This window comes from Pseudophryne corroboree, chromosome 12, assembly GCF_028390025.1.
Source record: "Pseudophryne corroboree isolate aPseCor3 chromosome 12, aPseCor3.hap2, whole genome shotgun sequence".
NCBI classification, from domain to species: domain Eukaryota; kingdom Metazoa; phylum Chordata; class Amphibia; order Anura; family Myobatrachidae; genus Pseudophryne; species Pseudophryne corroboree.
In genome coordinates this window covers 149,081,612-149,103,712 of record NC_086455.1, presented here as the reverse complement: position 1 = coordinate 149,103,712, position 22,101 = coordinate 149,081,612, and the positions used below count along the sequence as shown (strand labels likewise).

Sequence of the window (22,101 nt, the reverse complement as noted above, 5' to 3'; positions counted from 1 at the left end):
TCAAACTGGTTTTATAAACCTGCTAATTGAATTCAGTAAAACCTTTTTTACATCCCTGTTTCTAAAGGTATAAATAAAAGGGTTAATCATAGGTGTGAATGCTGTGTACATAAAAGTAAGATATTTGGCATAATGGCTTCCCTTAGGCTTGGCATACACAATGATGCCTGTCCCATAAAATAGACCAGCTACAATAAGATGAGATGAACATGTGGAAAAAGCTTTCTGTTTTCCTTCCTCGCTCTTGATCTTATTAACAGTCATTATTATACGGATGTAGAATCCTATGATTGTAATGAAAGACATAGCTGCATTGAATACTGCTCCAGTGCTTGTAGATAGAATGCTTATAAAGGGATCGGAACATGCCAAGTTCTGCAGCGGAGCCAAGTCACAGAAGAAGTGATCAATCATATTAGGACCACAGAATTCCAAATGTGCTGTGATGAAGACAGGGATTGAACTAATAGCAAATCCTATGATCCATGGTAGAAGAGCCAAATTAATGCAAACTGTAGGTGTCATTATTGCTGAGTAGTGTAAAGGATTATTAATAGCCACATGTCGGTCATAGACCATTACTACCAGCAGATAGCATTCAGTTCCAGCCAAGGAAATAAACATATACATTTGAGCAAAGCATTCATTAAAATAAATAACATTATTAGCTGCAATAAGATTGTCTAAAAGTTTTGGGACAATGACAGAGACGAACATAATTTCCAAAACAGAGAATACACTAATAAAATAATACATTACTCTATGAAGAGAAGGTTCTACTCCAACAAGAACAATGATAGCAAAGTTCCCTATGACACATGTAATGTAGGTCAGTAGAAAGACAAAAATAAGAAGATATTGAAACTGGTGCAAATCAGCAAAAGCCAACAAAATAAAATATTTGACCATTGTTTTGTTTGTTTCCATTATTTGTTCTGATAAAAATGTACCTGGGAGAAAAAGGCAGGTTCAAAATTAGTGTGTAAAGAAAACATTTGAAATATTTGTCAATGTGCTATATATGCCTGTATGTAGTTAAATGCATAAGAGTATATACTTTAACTTATACTTAAGAGATTTACTTTATGGGTGAGATTCAAATGACATATCACGCCCAATTTCCTTCTAAAATGATCTCCGTTATTGCGCATATTGCGCCCATAGTGATCAGGTTTAGCTGTGTAAAGGGTTGGGTGCCTCCCTACTCCGGAGGTAGCAAGCTGAAATAATGATACTACGCCCCTGAGGGCAGAAACGGTATGGGTGTGAAAAGGGGTGAAAAGAATTGAATCTCCCCCTTTGTTTTGTAAAAACCATGGACTTTTACTATTAATGCTTTCATATAACAATACAGTGTTGATTTTATCATTTTCGTCATCATCAAAACATTGCATACATTATATAATCCAAACAAAACAACAAAAACTCTCTATTGCTGAGATGTTTCTCACTCCTGTGCTAAGGCTTTTTTTTAACATTTGGTAATTATTTTAATGCAGTAGCCACATAAACTAAACTATCAGACGGCATTTCTTTTTTGCTCAATCTAACGTTAAATACAATATAACCAAAATATCCCAAAAAAGTGTTTTTTTTTAAAGTAAATTTTTATGAAAGTGAGCAAGAAGCATCTGTGAATTTTTGTTTTTATAAACGTCACAAAGGAGTATTTTATACTTCTTGCTTTTGCATTAATATGTCTTACAAATCTGGAAAATTTAGTACTCCACATGTAGGTTTTCATAAAATGATCTCCACTTGAAAATGACAGTGTTACATCATATGAAAGATGGAACTCATCAACTATGATGTGAGTACCAAAAGTGCACAGAAGCAATTTTGCCTCAAATATGGCCCATTTGTCCTCTACTCTATACATGGAAAACAAAGTTTATGTTTTCCATAGTGCAGGGTAATATTATTTTTTGAGCACAGGTGATCACCAGAAAATAGCTGCTAGGGGCAAGATTATTTGAAATTGGGGACTGTTCTCCTTCAAATGTGTTTTCCCCTGAAGATTCATCCCTAGTGGTGTATTTACTAAATGTTAATTTTCATTGATTTTTATTGATTTAAATCAATGAAAATCAACCTTTAGTAAATATACAGTAATCCCTAGACCAGGGGTTCCCAAACTCAGTCCTCAACGCACCATAACGGTCTAGGGGCCTACTTCTGACCTGATCGTAGCCCTGAAAATTTTGCAGTGCTACAGTACAATCAGTAACACAGACATGCGGGGGGATGCCCAGCACAGGGCTAGTCTGCCCCCCATGTCAGGCCCCCTCCTCCTCTGCAGAAGTACAAAAGCATCGCACAGCGGTGCGGCTTTTGCACTTCAGGAGTAGCTCCCGGCCAGCGCAGCACTGCAGCGCCGGCGCATGTGCACTTCTGACCTGATCGCTGCGCTGCGATGAATCAGGTCAGAATGACCCCCTAGGTTTTAAGGGTAACCAAGCTTGGGCACAGGTAACTTCAATCAATTTATCTGTGCTCTCCCTTAAAATCTGGACTGTTAGGGTGCCTTAAAGACCAGGTTTGTGAACCACTGCCATTTACTCTATCACTTTTTTCTGTAGTGTAAAAGATATTATCTCGTGATTACACTGATCACCATGCTGTAACTTCTACTGGGATCCCTAGTTTGAAAAAGGACTCCTAGAAACTTAAGGACTTAAATTCCCTAACCCGAATTTAAATCACCTTTTTTCATATATCTGATGTCAGTACATTGAAGTCACCTTCGAAGCCACCTGCAATTGCTCAACATTGGTTAGTACTAGAGGTGAGAAGTTTCAATTTTTTATTTTGATTTTAAATGGGATCCTTTGCTGCAGGCAATGACTTTAGGGGGGGAAAGTCCCTCTCATCATCTGCAGCAAAAGGTTTCATTAGGTTAGTTAGGTTAGTTAGTTAGTTAGTTAGTTAGTAAATAAATAAATATAAAGCAAAATGACTAAACTGAAATACAGGTTGAGTATCCCATATCCAAATATTCCGAAATACGGAATATTCCGAAATACGGACTTTTTTGAGTGAGAGTGAGATAGTGAAACCTTTGTTTTTTGATGGCTCAATGTACACAAACTTTGTTTAATACACAAAGTTATTAAAAATATTGTATTAAATGACCTTCAGGCGGTGTGTATAAGGTGTATGTGAAACATAAATGAATTGTGTGACTGTACACACACTTTGCTTAATGCACAAAGTTATAAAAAATATTGGCTAAAACTACCTTCAGGCTGTGTGTACAAGGTGTATATGTAACATAAATGCATTCTGTGCTTAGATTTAGGTCCCATCACCATGATATCTCATTATAGTATGCATTTATTCCAAAATACGGAAAAATCCAATATCCAAAATACCTCTGGTCCCAAGCATTTTGAATAAGGGATACTCAACCTGTACTTCAATTCATAGCATTTTTGTGATGTGCAATTAACAATTGGGGAATCTAAAAAATGTGAAAAATAAACAAGATAGATGCTGTCATGACAATGGCGTGAGCAATGAAGTAATACTGTAAATGAGAGATTAGTCAGAAGAACACACCATACTTGTAACTACTGTACATTGGAAACTAACCAAATTACTTCAAACATGTTTTTTTAATATAATTTTTAAAAGCCCAGCAAGAACAGGGAAACATGTCAAAAAATTAGGGTTTGGCATTTTATTCTGATATTTATTTTCATATTTTGCAAAAATACCTTGTAAGCCAAACAAATAATATGTGACGCACCAATAGTTCTCATCTCCCATCCTCAAATACCACCAACAGGTCATGTTTTGTGGATTTTTTTAACCATGCACATGTTAATCTTTTTTGCTGGGTCAGTAATTATACCAACTGCTTCCACAGATAGAAATCCTGAAAACATGACATGTTGGAAGGAGTTTATCTAGGGGTCTAAACGCCACTGCAAAGTAAGGGAATTGCCCCCCCCCCCATATTTTAAAAAGAGACAGTGTGCACCTTTGGCGTGTGTATAAAAAGGGGTGTCCCATAGGGAAGGGGTATGGCCACACAATTAAACTCCCAATTCAACATAAGCCACATGGTAGTGCCCTTTACTCACATTACATTGCATTGTAGTGTCCCTTAGTCACATTTCACCACTCAGTAGTCACGATATTCACTTTACACCACACAGTAGTGCCCCCTACTCACATTATGAGATACAGTAGTACCCTTTATACACATTATGCCATACAATAGAGCCCCTTATTCACTTTGTCTACATAGTAGTATACATTTTACCCATTATGCCACACACTGGAGCCTCTCACAAATTATGCCACATCAGTAGTGCCCCTTACACATTATTACACACAGTACTAGTGCCACGTGCACATTATGTCCACAGTAGAAGTGACCCTTAAATATTATGTCCACAGTAGCAAAGCCAATTACCTATTATGCCACACAGCAGTAATCAGTGCATATTATGCACACTGTGAAATGTTTCTTTCTGCAAGCGCAAATAAAATTTATGCATGCACACATTCACGCACACATGCATTAAATGGGTTTGAGTTGTGTCACACACATGTACAGTACTTACAATTTGAGGGGGTAGTGCTATTCAGAGCTGCATTCATGGTGCTGCTGGGTATTCATTCTGCAACTAGCAGCCAATCACAGGCCAAGTGGAAAGCCAGTTGCAGTGGATGCACAGCCACCAAACTTGGGCAACATTACATCCCGCCCTAAGACTGGCCTTCATATTTCAAAAATATTTAAAACCAAGTTTTCTTTCTAACCCTTTTTTAACCACACATTACCACATTTTATACAAAGGTTTATCAAGACTGTTATGCACTACTTGTATAACAGCTGTATCGTACTTACTGTATGTCAGCTTTAAGCACTCTGGGGTCTATTTACTAAGTCTTGGATGGAGATAAAGTCCCTACCAACCAGTTCCAAACTGTCATTTTTCAAACATAGCCTGTGACATGACAGTTAGGAGCTGATTGGCTGGTACTTTATCTCCTTCCACTTTATCTCCATCCAAGGCTTAGTAAATAGGTCCCTCTGTCTTTTAATCACAGTACGTGTGTCTACAAATCAATACATAACATAGTTTTTCCATTTAGCAGGTAACAATCTACTTGTTGCTTATTTATAATAAAGAATGCATGGTTCCATCAACTACAAGTTACTAACTGTAACAAACCAAAACATAAGATTTAGAATGAATTCACAGCAATCAGGTACTTAAAATGAAAAAATCAAAAATTTACCTGAAGACAAATCTGAATTTGTTTTGCACTTTACACATTATAATAATCAAATTAATTATTGATATTCACAATATACTGCTAATGCAAAAATATCCTTGCCCATAATATTCCAGAAGAACCTTCAATTAAATATACCTTTAAGGAATATGGTTTGTACAGTAATTTATACCTCAGAAGAGAGGATTGGAAAAGTATTGTATATCTATAAAAAAGATTGTTTTGTGGATTCAGCTTTGTCAGTGTAAGAGACATGTAATGTAACTTAACCTTATATACAGGTTATTATAATGTGTGCAAAGGAAATATTTACACAGGGGAGAATAGTTTCCATTGATTCCTTAAATAGCTCTCATTATACTGTACATTCAATTTCATACTTAATTAGGATGCAATCCTAACAAGGCCATTATTGACTTCACATTTTCTTCTCATTGTGAAATTAGCTGAAAATTATGTAACTGCTGAATAAATTAATTACAGTACTTTAAATCACACCCTTAATACCTCACACAACGGGATCAGTATAATTTTCCAACAATTAAAATCCCATCGGTATTTTGACCGCGTCGACATTTTTAATGTCAGTATTGCAACCATGTCGGTATTTTGACCTTGTCTGTATTTTGACCATCGGTCAACGGTTGTCGGTGTTTTGACCGTCCGGATTTTGATTGTAGGTAAAATGACTACATCCCCACGGAACATGTAGAAACACTGCATTGATGTGTCTCCAGAAACAATGGAACTGATCGTTTTGCCTATATTTACAACTTAGAAATAAATATTTACATATTCCGAACTGGTGAATGTAATGGCACAGATTTATAGTAACAACCCTACACACTGAGCGATACAAACGAAACTATACGAACATTCTCGTTCATTAATGAACGAGAACGCGTTCATATCATTCAGTTTGTATCACCAACGATGAACTATACGCGACCCCACGCTCGTTCATCGTTGGTGCTCCATCGCTTGTGCATGAAGGCCAATATGGACGATCTCGTCCATATTTGCTTGCACTGCTATGGAGCCGGGTGACGGGGGAGTGAAGAAACTTCACTGCCTCCACCACCGGGTCGTCCGTCGGCCGTATCCACCGTCGGGCAGCTCAGCGGCTGCTCGCTGGGTGTGTAGGGCTCATTATCTTAAATAGATATTGTATATGCTAGAAAGAACTGATTCTGAGCCTATTTTGGAACATTGCAGGGTGGTCACATTAAAACGTAATGGGGGAGATGTATCAAGAGGTGATTAATGTCAAATGCACTTTAACCAGTGTTTTATAACACTTACTGTACATTGAACATCTGCATATATGAAAACAGATAGCGTAGAGAAAATAACTTTTACCTAAAAATGTTGCAGTCCCCATACTATTGAAATACTTTCAGATGTTTACACAGCAAGAAGGTGGAAAAGGACACTATCCACGGAGCTAGTCAACAAAAGATGAGCAGGTTAATAACAACAATGATACATCCCTTGTTGGTGGATAAAGTTTATCATCCAGAAATCATATGAATAGAGATCCGCCTCTGACAGACGTTTTGAAGTATTATTCACTAAGTGGATATAAAGAAAAAACAAACAAAAAACAATGTGTAGTACTGTATGTTCATTCCACCAGACCAAATGCAAAAACTGAGAGGAGGGGAATCCTAGATATATAAAAGGCACAGCGTACCCAACTCACAAGATTAGCAAGAGTGATAAACACATGAAGGTATCTTTAAGACTTAATAAAGGGGAAGGATCAGAGAAAAAGTGGGCGTACCTGACTCACACTTAAGAGCGTTAATATGAACATATAATGGTTTCTTAATGATGTATGAAGTACATGAAAACTATTTATTAATCCCATGAAGGTATCCTTAACTTGTAGATTAAAAATTGCATAGCCCAGCTCAAACTGTGTAAAGTGGTATCACTCCTATGATGATATCTTTAGACAGTAGGTGTGACTGCGCTCCCAAACTCACACTGTATTAGATGATGGCAATCTTATCAAGATATCTTTGTGCTGTTTCTTTCTTCCCCAAAAAATCTATGCTTTTATCTTTCCATTTAGTGCAGATAATAAGCCAAGTATTACAATCCAAAAATAAGGTTGAATGAAGCATATAAAAGTATATAAAAACAATTTAAAAAGGAGATGTATTCCACACATATACCATCCAAAGAAGTAGAAACAAATAGGGACATACAGTAACAAAAGTCATGAAAAAGTTCAAGATGGTTGCACAAAAATGCAGGTAAACAAAATAAAAACATTAAAAACAAATCAAGGTCCATAAAAAAAGTTAGCCCCCCCCCCCCCTCCCTAAAATAAGCATCAAAATAGGTAGCTGTTCACACTTCTTGTATCATATCAGCGCATTTCAGTCTTCAGGACCTTTTTCAATGTTGGTGGTGTGGGGAGCTTGATATTTAAGGCAGGAAGTTGTCATTGTTGATTGATTTAGCAATCAAAAATACATTAAAATAAGACATTTGAGCAACGTGATATTAAGTTGTGTCCGCAATATATAAATACATTATAAGGTAGATAATCCTGTTTCTCAGTCCTTTTGTTGTAGCCACATTAGGCCACTGTATTCCAAGGAAGCCAGGTGCATTCTAGGTAATGAAGTCCTTCATGTGCATGGTGTATGCTGTCCAACCAAAACCAGTAGTCAGAGAGGTCAAAATTGTGGAAACTGGAAGTAGCAGGAAAGAAAATGCTAGGAAATTTAGTTCAATGAATGTGACTGTTCAATGTAAATGGGAATAGGGCTCTGTTTAAACAACCCATTCTCCCATGTGTGCCCACACTGTTGTCATGGTAACTACAAACAATATGAGGGATGCTGAGACAACAACAATAAATGAAACACATAATGGATAACAAAGCATTGTCCAAAACTGGTATAAAACTGGGCCGAATTAAAAATATTATCATTAAAATACAGAATCTTATAGACACCAGTCACCTCAATATTAAAGACATGGAAAAGACTGGCATGCAATAGAAGATAGGGAGGCCTGAACATTAAAGAAACCATTTCAGCTCGAAGTCTACATTTAAGCCATTCAGGTTTAAGGTGTTGTATGCATGGGATGCAGATAAGATCTTGAAGGATGGGATCCAGTCGTCGATATACCGACTCCGGATTACCGAAGGACACCATAAGCCTGGCATCTAAATCACAACGGGGGTCATGATCCCAGTATCAAAATTCCAACAGCCGGAATCCCGTTCATTCTTCCAGCGCTTGTGTCCTGCCGCGGGGGGCGGGAGATTAGGTTTAGGCATTAGAAGGGGGGTTAGGGTGCAGTGATGGGAAGGGTATGATTAGGTACCGGGGAGGGAGGGTTAGGTTTAGGCACTTAGAAGGGGATGTTAGGGTTAGGCACCAAGTGGGAAGGATTAGGTTTAGGCAGTGGGAAGGGAGGGTTAAGGTTAGGCACTACCGGGGAGGGACAGGCACCACCTGGGAGGGTTAGGTTTAGGTACCCACAAGGGAAGGTTAGGTTTAGGGTAGGGGGCAGGGGAGGGTTAATGTACTTTTCAGGGGACTGCCGGGATTCTTTTGTTCGGGATGCCGCTGTCGGTATTCTGACCACCGGCATCCCGTCCATTGGGATATCATACTGAATCCATAAGCATGAATACAGCCCTTTTCTGCTCTAGCCAGTCTGGAAGCTTGATCTCTACACCTGAGAATACCTTGTATGTGTCTGAAACCACAAAACCCTGTGATATCAGTAACAGAGCATCTATGAACATTTGTAAAGCGGGCTGGAAGAGATTGGGTATATAAACTCTTATATGCTCACCAATGTGGATTTGAGCATTCTTCAAGTTCATCCAATGTAAAACAAATCACACGTGCACCTGATGGCATAAATAAAGTTTTTAGTGTCACACGTTCTAAATTCTTTTATTTCCACTTGTTTGCTGTTAATGTTGATATTCTCAATTTTATTATATTCCTCGCTTTTGATATTCCTACAACCTGAGCAATTACCACATCTGTAAAAGTCTTTTGAAGTACCATGAGGTTTTTTAGGAGGTGGACGGGAAAGTGCTGGAGGCAAGATTATTTTTCAGATTTGGAGCCTTCCTGTAAATGTGAATTGGTCTCTCGGGATCGAGAGCACCAATAATGCGGTCCATTCATACGCGTCCCCAGTGGGTGTTTTTTTTTTATTACTTTTTCAATAGATCTATGTTGATCCTTGAATTCTGTAATGAACACACTTTCAAGTTTAGTCTCCTTTTCTATTTGTGGTGTAGAATTTTTATGTTTAAGGTTATCAACCTTTGAAAGATATATTTCAACCTGCACCTTATTATAGACTTTAAATTTATTAGTCATTTCTTTGGCCTGTAAACAGAGGACCACTTTCAAATTTGCCCACCAACAAGTGATGTATCATTGTTGTTATTAACCTGCTCATCTTTTGTTGACAAGCTTCTTGGTATAGTGTTAATTTCCGCCTTCTTGCTTTACGTACTTTTTTAAATGTGGTGACATTAATTCAGGAAAGTGACCTTGGCAGCTCTTGTGCACACTAGACATTTGTAGCTTATAGTTTGTTCACACGTTAGCATGCATACACACCATTTCTCCCATCCACTCCGGCGGCAAAGATGTTAATACTGTACATCTCAGTGTACTTGTTTCTAGCACCTCCCACTAAATATATAATATTTAGGTGTGCTGTCCAGGAAACCCTCCCCCATATATTCAATATTGTGTACATGGTACACATGAGGACCGAGACTCCTTCAGCTTGGTGTAGCACCCCTCCCAACTGTCCTGATTGATTTTATTGACCATGGGTCTCTGGTACTCACAGACTGCAAATTAAAGCTAAAGGCACAATGAAGGTGAGCCCTGCATATTTGAACAATTTGTCAATTTTGGGGATGGGTTTTAGGTGCGGACCCCCTGGGATAGTGTGCGGGTTACCTTGGGGTGGCCCACTATGACATTTAATTTAGCACTTTTTAACACTCTTAATATGTTTTTTTTACTAATACTACAATTTGTTTCATGTATATTTATTTATTTTTCCCACCAACACTTTTCACCTTTGTAACATTTTTAATACATGCAGTAGTTTTCTTATCTTTCTTAGCACTCACCAACATCTTACTGGTGTGTTGCCCCGGGGGTGACTGGCTCTTGCCATCTTGTTGGGTTCCCACGCCCCAGATTCAAAATTAATGTTAGGGACCAGCCAGAGACGAGGTCACCTAAGTGCTGGTGGGTGGGCTATTATTTTTTGGCCAAAAAGTGTACCAAGATCATCGGATCTGCTCTATGTTAGATTGCAGAGTTTACTATAATTATTCTAAATAGCAGTTCTTGGTACTGTGGAGTGACAATCTGCAATGTATTTTCTTTATTTGTGGCAATGCAAGACCCAGCATGGTAGAGCATCCCCACCATATATATAATTAGGATGTGCAGTCCAGGATCCCCCTCCCCCATAGTACATCTCCCCTTAAGTTAAGTAAAAGACATTGGGGGTCATTCAGATCCGATCGCATGCTGCATTATTTTTGCAGCCATGCAATCGGGTGTGAAAAAGCATGCGCATCGGCTGCCAGCGACAGACTGTATGAAGAAAGCATTCGCTCCAGCGGATGCTAGAAGATTGACAGGAGGAGGCTGTCCAGGGGTGTCAACTCACCGTTTTCAGGGAGGGTCCAGGAAAACGCAGGCATGCCCGGAGGTTTCCAGGGAGGGTTCCTGACGTAAGCAACATCCCAGATCTTTGCAGTGGCTGAGTAAGTTCTGGGTGTGCAGAAACTGCAGAAACTATTGTTTGTGCAGCTCTCTGCACAGCCGTTCGCACCCCTGTACAGCGATTGCCGCCTCCCCTGTATGTGGCGATTACCAAGTCGCAACAGTGCAAAATACAGCCTGTGTGCGACCAGGTCTGAATTACCCCCACAGAGCATCTATAATTGGTGCACAAATCAAAAATGAAATCAAAATGTCATATTTATTAATTCATATAAAGATCATTTACAAAATAACAAACATACAGATGAGAAATGTAGCATATTAGAATTGAAAGTGTATAATTAAAACGTGTTCAGCTGTGAACCCTTGTTGTGTCTTCTGTATATTAATAGTATTCAGTGTTCCTTTAAATATAAATAAGTGTTTGCTATTTAATGTATAAATCTGACAATATCAAATTGTTTTTATAGTCAGGAAGCCAGTAACAGCATTGCTTTCCCTCCTTAAGGAAGTAATATTACACATTGGTAAGTTTTACAACAAATATAGAATTCCATGTAGTGTATAAGTACAATATAAGGTCTATGGGGGAAATTCAGATCTGACCACAGCAGAAAATTTGTTATCAGTTGGGCACAACCAAGTGGGTAATTCAGACCTGATCGATAGGCTGCGTTTTCGTATAGCGGGCGATCACGTCTAAACTTTATACCCATGCAATGCGCAGGTGCATTGCATGGGTATATAGCGGATCGCCACTCAGCGATGGGTTTGTATGAAGGATCCATTTGTACGGGCGCTCGCAAGGAGATTGACAGGAAGAGGGCGTTTGTGGGCGTCAACTGACTGTTTTCAAGGAGTGTCTGGCAAAACACAGGAGTGTCCAATCGTTGGAAGGGCGGGTGTCTGACGTAATTTCCGATCCCGGACAGGCTGAAGTGATCGCAGCAGCTGAGTAAGTCCTGGGCAGAGACTGCACAAAATCAGTTTGTACAGCTCTGCTACACATGCGTTCGCACACTTGCACAGCTAAAATACACTCCCCCTTCAGGCGGCGACTATCTGACTGCAGTAGTGCAAAAATTGCCTGCTAGCGATCAGGTCTGAATTACCCCACATGTGCACTGCAGGGTGGACAGATATAATATGTGCAGAGAGAGTTAGATTTGGGTGGGGTGTGTTCAATATGAAATCTAAATTGCAGTGTAAAAATAAAGCAGCCAGTATTTACCCTGCACAGAAACAAAATAACCCACCCAAATCTAATGGGCCCTACACACTGGCAGATAAAACATAATGATATGAACGTTCTCGTTCATAAATGAACGAGAACTCGTTCATATCGTTCTATGTGTAGGCACCAATGATTAATGATGCACGGCCCCGCGCTCGTTAATCTTTGGTGCCCCATCGCTTATGCATGCAGGCCAATATGGACGAGATTGTCCATATTAGCATGCAGTACTATGGAGCCGGGTGACAGGGGGAGTGAAGACACTTCACTCCCCTCGCTGCCGGGTCGCCCGTCGGCCGTGTCCGCCCTCCGGCAGCTCGGCGGTGGATCGGTATGTGTGTAGGGCCCATAACTCTCTCTGCACATGTTATATCTGCCACACCTGCAGTGCATATGGTTTTGCCCATCAGCTAACAAATTTTCTGCTGCGATCAGGTCTGTCTGAATTATTCCTTATGTACTAAGCCTTTGAGAGAGATAAAGTAAACAGAGATAAACTACCAGCCAATCAGATCCTAACTGTCACGTTACAGGCGGTGTTTGAAAAATGACAGGAGCTGATTGGTTGGTATTTTAGCTTCGTCCACTTTATCTCTCACCAAGGCTTAGCACATAGACCCCCTATGTTGTAGAATCACCCTAACAATAAGTGGAGATCCAGCTTAAATGTTATTCTTAATGAGGCCCAGTTATTCACTTCAGTAATTACCACTTTCCACCAAAAACCGAGGGCCGACCTGGGTTATTGACTACAGTTTCAAGCTGCTTGAAACCACGTTTACACTGCAGAATGAATGTCCCTTTGAAAGCGATTGAAGATGACTTAGGGCAGGCATGTCCAAACTGCGGCCCTCTAGCTGTTGAGAAACTACACATCCCAGCTTGCCCTGACACAGCTTTAGCATTCTCAAACAGCAAAACTGTGTCAGGGCATGCTGGGATGTGTAGTTTCACAACAGCTGGAGGGCCGCAGTGTGGACATACCTGACTTAGGGGGTCATTTACTAAGCAGTGATAAGAGCAGAGAAGTGAGCCAGTGGAGAAGTTTCCCCATCAACCAATCAGCAGCTCTGTATAATTTTATAGCATGCAAATTATAGATGTTACTTCAGTGCTGATTGGTTGCCATGGGCAACTTCTCCACTGGCTCACTTCTCCGCTCTTATCACTGCTTAGTAAATGTACCCCATAATCTCCAGAGTCGGTAATCCTCTCTGCCTACTTTTAAGATGATCCGTGAGTCAGTGCCGGGTTCGCGACCAGTGTCAGATTCTTGGCTAACACAACCAAGGGTAGACCCTTTCACACCAAGCGAGGACCCAGAAGTGAAAGGGGTATAAGGTACCAGGTAAACATACTGTATGGATGAGTACAATGTTTTAAACACAACAAAAATTCTAATTTAATATACTGTACAGCATTTTAAATCATCAGTCCTCTACTTAGGCAGTCTGTATTCTATATATCTTGGTAGCCGATAACATTTATAAAATACATATATGTGGGACTAAATAATTATTAATAACAAACACACATTTATAGGGCAGTCTTCAATCTATGTAAGTGATAAACAATGTTTGTTAGTGTAGTAACGCAATTTCTTAATTAAGGAGTCATCCCTTTATTGAACAGTTTTATAATTATGAACAGTAATTATTTTTCTGTATTTTCATGGCTCATACAGTCCCAACAAGTAGCACATAAAGCATATATAGTGCTAAATTATACAACTATAGTGTTGTGGATGACTTGTGCCAGAAGTGCCTGATATTCTTGAAGACCTTTCATACTACAGTATATATCAGTGCCGTGAATAGATATTTTGGTGCTAGCCCCTTCCTACAATATTTAAAATAGGATCAGTGTGTGCAGATGGCACCATCCAAAAATATAGGGGGGTACGAGGGTGGCTTCATAGGGAAGGAGCATGACTACAGAATAGTACCAATTCACATTACACCACAGAAGAGTCCCTTACACACAGTATGCTATGGTAGAGCTCCTTACATACATTACACAAGGTATCACATGATGTTGCACCCGCACATAGAGATGGAATTCAATTGGGTATAAGCTAGGGGAGGTGGAGATGGGCTTCTAAGGCAGCAATGGATGGTCCTCCCGTGGGCAGCTAATCCATTTCTGACCAGGTGAATGTTATTGTATGGTGGAATATAAATACTCACCATATAAATAACAAAGGTAGGCACTGGACAATCTTAACACTCTTGTCCTACAGTGGCTGCTCAGCAATGGCATGTCTTCTTTACATCTGGGTATTCAATATCATGGTTCCAATAATCAGGAGATGGGGAAAAAGTGAAACTACAAGGTTTATATACTCCAGCCTGTGGAAGTGATCAGGACACCATGGAACATGTTGCTATATTCTGCTAAGGAAACTATGGGGTTAATTTATCAAGAGTTGAGTTGCAAAACAGATAATTTCAGATCGTATTTCTGATTGATATTTTAAAAGAGGAGTGCTTTTACTAGACATGTCTTGCTAGTAGACGCAGTTCCCTTTAAATATCAGGCAGAAGCACAATCCGAAAATGTCTTCCCAACTCTTAAATATACCCCTAAGTATACATTATTTTCTAGAACAGGAGTCTCGTTTACTTATCCCCCTTCTTATAAATTATTTTAATTTATGTTTTACCTTTATAATAAAGTTTTATTTTAATATATTTAACTGGACCATGTATTTATGTATTTATTTATTTATTTATTTATTTATTTAGTTAGTTAGTTAGGATTATTATAGTTTCAGATTTATAGGTCTGGTTATAGCAAAATATTCCTTATCACACCGACAGCCATCAGGATAGTGAAATGAATGTCCAAATACTGAACACCCAGATGTAAAGAGGACACTCTGTTGCTGAACAGGATAGGATGACAGTGTTAAGCAGAGCCATAACTAGTGGTGTGCTAGTGCTGCTTGGCACACAGCGCATGTGCACTGTGCATGCAGGACTGCCAGCAGCAGCCACACAGCTGTGCTCCCGCCGCCGCTGCCATACTATCCTGGCTACTGCTCACACAGGCAGCCAGACAATTACGCGCTGCTGCATTCTGATGTGTACCTTCTACGCTCTGACCGTCCTGAGTCCTGACATCCTCTTGTATGCCTGCGGTAGGAGAAGAACAGAGCATGGGTATAGGACGGTAGATGGAAGCAGCTGCTCCGGATTCAGACGTAAGTATAACACACACACACACACACACACACACACACACACACCTCACCCCCTTCTTGTAAAATGGGGCTCTACCTAGCACAGTGTGTAAAAGAAGGCTCTACCTGGTGCAGTGTGTAAAAGGGGGCTCTAACTGGTGCAGTGTGTAAAAGGGTGTTCTACCTGATGCAATGTGTAAAAGGGAGATCTAACTAAAGCAATGTGTAAAAGGGACTCTGTCTGGCATATAAGGAGGCCCTACCTGTCACAATGTGTAAAAGTGCCTCTACCTGGTGTTGAAATAGGGGACTCTACTTGGCGTAATATGTCAAAGTGGGATCTACCTGGTGCAATGTGTACAAGGGGGCTCTACCTGATGCAGTGTGTAAAAGTGGGCTCTATCTGGCATTGTAAAAGGGGAATCTACCTGCCATAAGTTGTAAAAGAGGCTCTACCTGATGTAATGTGTAAAAGGGGACTGTACCTGGCACAATGTGTAACAGGGGCTTTACCTGCCACAATGTGTAAAAGGGGACTCTACCTTGCTTAATGTGTAAAAGGGGCTCTACCTGGTGTAACATGTAAAAGGGGACTGTACCTGGTACAATGTGTAACAGGGGCTATACCTGGCAGAATGTGTTAAAGGGGACTGTACCTGGAACAATGTGTAAAAGGGGCTCTACCTGGTATTGTAAAAGAGAACTCTACCTGGTGTAATGTGTAAAAGGAGGCTCTATCTGGTGTAATGTGTGCAAGGGGGCTCTAACTAGCATAATGTGTATATGGGATTCTACCTGCCATAATGTATATAATGTACTGTGTGGTAATGTCTGAAAGGGGACTCTACCTGGTGTAATGTGTAAAAGCAGCTCAACCTGATGTAATGACTATAAGGTGCTCTAACTGGTATAATGTGTATATGTTGCACTACTGTGTGGTGTAATTTGAATAATGGAGACTATTGTGCAGTGTAATATAAATTGGTATTATTTTGTGACCATTTTCCTTCCACGTGAAGCCATGCATCAATATTTTTTATGCACGCCTTCGCTACGCATTGTGTCTGTTTTGAAAATGGGGGGTACCAATTCTATTTCTGCCACAAGGCACCAAAATGTCTAGTTACGGCTCTGGTGTTAGGATTGCCCAATGCCTACTACTGTCATTTATACAGTGTGGTGAGTTTTTATATTCCACCTTGTAAAACAGTATACACTGTGATCTAATTTTCTTTTCCTTTCATTTTATAACCACATTGCTCGGAGAAAATGATATTATTTTTACACACCAAAAAGACAGATAAAGCTCCAGGATAACAATCCCTATTTATAAGCTTCTGTAAATTACAGAAGTAAAGCTAGGCATACACTGTACAATTATCTGCCAGATTATCTGAGAGATCAGGCTGGTTGGAATGAAAATCTGGTAATGGACGAAAGCAAATGACAATCGACCATTTGCTTCAAAACACTGGAAAATTGACAAAACCTGTTATTCATACAAATTTGTTAAATCAGTGATTTGTCTGGATGACAGTTTTTGCAGTGAACTGCCATAGCCTGTAACTATGGGCAAGACACCAACACTGGTGAACTGGTGATGTTGGTCATAGCAACCAATCAGATTCTACTCATCATTTATCTAGCAGGTTCAAGAAGATAATAGATATAAAATGATTGGTTGCTATGGGCTACATCACCAGTTCTATGAAACTCCCACCTTAGTAAATTTACAACATGGAGTATGAGATTAACATGGTGCATATTTCTATGTAATTGAAGTTCAAGTGTAAAATATAAAGGAATGGACAACACAGAGAATGTACCATAACATTTATTAGCAAATTTTGGAAGGACAGATTTAAAAACCTTGTGGACAGTCATAACTGTGTACGGCCACGCAATGACTATGGAGGTAATTCTGAGTTGATCGCAGCAGCAAGTTTGTTAGCAATTGGGCAAAACCATGTGCACTGCAGGGGAGGCAGATATAACATGTGCAGAGAGAGTTAGAAAACTGAAATCTAATTTGCAGTGTAAAAATAAAGCAGCCAGTATTTGCCCTGCACAGAAACAAAATAACCCACCCAAATCTAACTCTCTCTGCACGTTAAATCTGCCTCCCCTGCAGTGCACATGGTTTTGCCCAATTGCTAACAAACCTGCTGCTGCGATCAACTCAGAATTACCTCCTATGTTAGAGGCATTTGAGTAATGTTTGTCCTCCTGATATTTTTATCTCCTTTATCTTCCTTGGAGATTGTTAACAAGATCTTTTCCAGTCTCAGGCAGAATTTGATACACAGCAAGATTAATCATGAAACTCTTTAACAAAATGGGTAACCAAGGCATTTTAACACCAAGAGCAGCAATAACCAAGCACTGTGGCTTAGCACTAATTTCCCTAAATAGAGAGGCGCCAGGTGATATAATTGGCAGAGGGAGATTGAGGTAATGCTGACTGACTACACATTGCGGAACCAGGTTGCCGGCAGTGTTCCAGAGCACACTGGGTTGCTATGGCAGCAAATTGCTGTGACCCATATCTATAGTTCACACATCAATACCATGTAGACATCAGTAAAAAAGAAATCACCAGTCCTATGAGCACTGCAGCAGTCCTCTGTGAAATTAATCCTGCAAGATACCAAGCTTCCATTCATCAGTGATTTGTGACATTAAGTAGCTGGGGTGTTAGTTGGATAGAGTGCAAGGAAGAGTATCTTAATGGTAGAGACCAGGGCATGTATGGAGAGGAGGGGAAGGCACCAGAGGATAGATATGAGATAACAAATTAGGCAATGTGGAATCATGCTTTGGGAGACAGGGCGGTACATTTACTAAGGTGAGAGTTTTTTTTTAGAACTGTCTCAAAGCAGATTCTACTTAACATTTATCTAGCTGCTTCCAAAAAATAATAGAATCTGATTGGTTGCTATGAACAACATCGCCAGTTCTAAAAAAACTCCCAGCTTAGTAAATTTACCCCAAGGAGTCTGCATAATTATTTATTTAGAGATTGTACTTATAAAATAAAAATATTTTGATAAATTACTTCCCAATGCAATGGTACAGTAGCAGCACATGATTACGGAATGTTGTCATCCACCAGATGGGTTGTGACCAGTCACCACAAAGGCTTGCTAACCATTACAGATTGCATATCTATCTATCTATCTATCTATCTATCTAAAGTAGCCCCCTTTTGCTTTGATTACAGCTTTGCACACTCTTGGCATTCACTCAATCAGCTTCATGAGGTAGTCTCCTGGAATGGTTTTCCAACAGTCTTGAAGGAGTTCCCAGAGGTGCTGAGCACTTGTTGGCTGCTTTTCATTGAATCTGTGGTCCAACTCATGGGTGTGGTATAGCACATAGACAGTTAAAAGATAGACAGTAATTAGGTAGACACCATATGGTCAACAGTCAAAATTCAGATGGTCTAAAGTCAGACAGGGTCAAAAGTCAGACAGGGTCAAAAGTCAGACAGGGTCAAAAGTCAGACAGGGTCATAAGTCAGACGCATAAAAAATTGTTTTGTTTTTAAACATTTTTAACCCAAATTTGGTGAAATTTGTCCCCTCGCCATGCTTCAGGCTCGGTGTCTCGCTTCGCTCACCACAACTTTACTAAAAGGTAATAGTTTGTGACATGGATAGTAAATGAGGCAAAAGTTGTAAAAAACACAGGAAAAATAAAATAAAAAAAATTTGGTGCCTGACTTTTGACCCTGTCGGACTTTTGACTGTCTGAATTTTATACCTAATGACTGTCTATCTTTTAACTGTCTATCTATAAACTGAAAACCCCCAACTCATCACAAACCATCTCAATTGGATTTAGGTCAGGTGATTGTGGAGGCCAGGTCATCTGACTCAGCACTCCATCACTTTCCTTCTTGGTCAAGTAGCCCTTACATAGCCTGGAGGTGTGTTTGGGGTCATTGTCTTGTTGAAAAACAAATGATGGTCCCAGTAAGCATAAACCAGATGGAATGGCATGGCACTGCAGAATGTTGTGGTAGCCATGCTGGTTAAGTGTGCCTTGACTTTTGAATAAATCACCAACAGTGTCACGAGCAAAGCATCCCCACACTATCACACCTCCTCCTCCATGCTTTACAGTGGGAACCACACATGCAGAAACCATCCGCTCACCTTCTCTGCGTTTCACAAAGATACAGCAGTTGGAACCAAAAATCTCAAATTTTGACTCATCAGACCAAAGTACAGATTTCCACTGGTCTAATGTACATTCCTCGTGTTTCTTGGACCAAACAATTATATTCATCTTGTTGTTCATCCTCAGTAGTGGCTTCTTTGCAGCAATTCGACCATGAAGGCCTGATTCACGCAGTCTCCTCTGAACAGTTGATTTGAGATTTGTCTGCTACTTAAACTCTGTGAAGAATTTATGTGGGCTCTAATCTGAGGTGCAGTTAAGTATCAGTTTCCGAGGCTGGTAACTCTAATGAACTTATCCTCTTGGTCTTCCTTTCCTGGGGCGGTCCTCATGAGAGCCACTTTCATCATAGCGTTTGATGGTTTTTGCAACTGAACTTGAGGATACATTCAAAGTTATTGAAATTTTACGTATCGACTGACCTTCATGTCTTAAAGTAATGATGGACTGTCATTTCTCTTTGCCGAGTTGAGTGGTTCATGCCATAATATGGATTACAACTATAGTCAAATAGAAGTATCTACTGTGTACTAACCCTACCTTTGCATAACACATCTGATGGTCTCAAACACATTAAGAAGGCAAGTAATTCCACAGATTGACTCTTGACAAGGCACACCTGTAATTCAAAACCATTCCAGGGGACTACAGCACCTCATGAAGCTGAATGAGAGAATGCCAAAAGTGTGCAAAGCTGTCATCAAAGCAAAAGGGGACTACTTTGAGGAATCTAAAATATAAAACATATTTTGATTTTTTTTAACACTTTTTTGTTTACAACATAATTCCATATGTGTTCTTTCATATTTTTAATGTCTTCAGTATTAATCTACAATGTAGAAAATAATTAAAATAAATAAAAACCATTGAATGAGAAGGTGTGTCCAAACTTTTGACTGGTACTGTATATACTAACCACCCGGAGGGAGGTGAAGGATTCGGAAAGAACTTACTGCATGCAAGGAACAAATGTCCTAAGGGTATTATTTATTGACTACCTTAAGCTGTGGGCACAGTGTTTTCTTTTTACTCCTGACACCGGGTGTGTTACTCTAATTGTCTGACTAAACAGCCTTGACAACACTGCTATTTTTCACAAGCACGTTTATACACATGGTATCGGCAATATTGCACTATTGTTGATTTTTTACCTTCCTTATGGTCTACACAGCAGGTGCCTGAGAAAGATGGAGAATGGACCAATATAAGGAAAGGAACACACTATATGCTTGAATTTATCTTCGGTCTGGTATACATGAATTTTATACCTTGTTTGGAGATTACTGACACAGAAGGTGCTGAGTCCTACCCCCTACCCCCCCAGCTCATTGGAAAAACAAAAACAAGCCAGCACTCACGGTTTTCATGAAAAAAGTGAAGAGGATTTATTCCATATCAAGATAGCAGGTGTACATACAGGCACAGCCCAACAGCTGTTTCAACCGATACAGGTCTTCCTACAGGCAGCCCCTGAGGAAGACCTGTATCGGTTGAAACAGCTGTTGGGCTGTGCCTGTATGTACACCTGCTATCTTGATATGGAATAAATCCTCTTAACTTTTTTCATCAAAACCGTGAGTGCTGGCTTGTTTTTGTTTTTCCAATGAGCAGGAAAAGGGAGTGCCTATATATTGTTTTACTGCCTTGCACCATCTATGCATTTTTGACTATGGTTTAAAGTGCTGTCATTTCTGTTTTGTGTATATATATATATATATATATATATATATATATATGTGTGAAAGCCCTCACTCACTGACTGACTTAGCACTAATTCTCTTACTTAAGGATATGATAAATAGCTGAAATTTAAAATAGGTATTCTTAAGGTGGGATTTAGCAAAACTACAGTATGTAATTAGAATTTTAATATACCTCCCCTAAGGGGATGAAAAGGGGGTTGACACAAGGGAAGAGAATCTTGCCCTCAAATCCCTTAAAGCCCGACAGGACATCATAATTAGAGGGGCGGATAAAGGGGGTGCGATAGTGGTTATGGACTTAGAACAATACAAGCAGGAATGCACCCGCCTATTATCAGATCCCACCACTTACAAGTTACTGGACAAGGATCCAACTGAGAGGTTTAAGAAGGACCTGTTGAGATTATTGGAATCAGCTGAGCAGCAAGGATGGATAGACTCAGAAACCAAGATATTGCTTATGCGCACAAATCCTAAGACTCCAGTATTTTACATAATTCCCAAGATACATAAGGATGCGCAGAGACCCCCTGGCAGACCTATCATCTCAGCCAGGGGGTCTCTGTGCGAACCAGCGGCAGTCTTTATCGATACATATTTACAGCCCTGTATCACTAGCACTTTCTCTTATCTTAAGGACACGTCGACACTTTTACGCACTTTAGACACTTTACCCACAATACCTACGGATACTGTATTGGCTAGTATTGATGTGGTAGGGCTTTATACGTGTATACCGCATGAGGCGGATATTGAGGCAGTACATCAATTGATCACAGGTAACGACAGGTACACAGGTCCCAA

General features: G+C 39.8%; 1 protein-coding gene across 1 annotated transcript; it reads right to left on the bottom strand.

Annotated features, from left to right (window-relative positions):
* LOC134980763 (olfactory receptor 2A25-like) lies at positions 1–19,714 on the bottom strand. Its single transcript, XM_063947722.1, has 2 exons — positions 19,570–19,714; positions 1–950 (listed from the first exon to the last, which is right to left on the bottom strand). Exons 1-2 carry the CDS (start codon positions 19,712–19,714, stop codon positions 1–3), a joined length of 1,095 nt encoding a protein of 364 aa, XP_063803792.1.
* Positions 19,715–22,101: the final 2,387 nt, after the last annotated feature.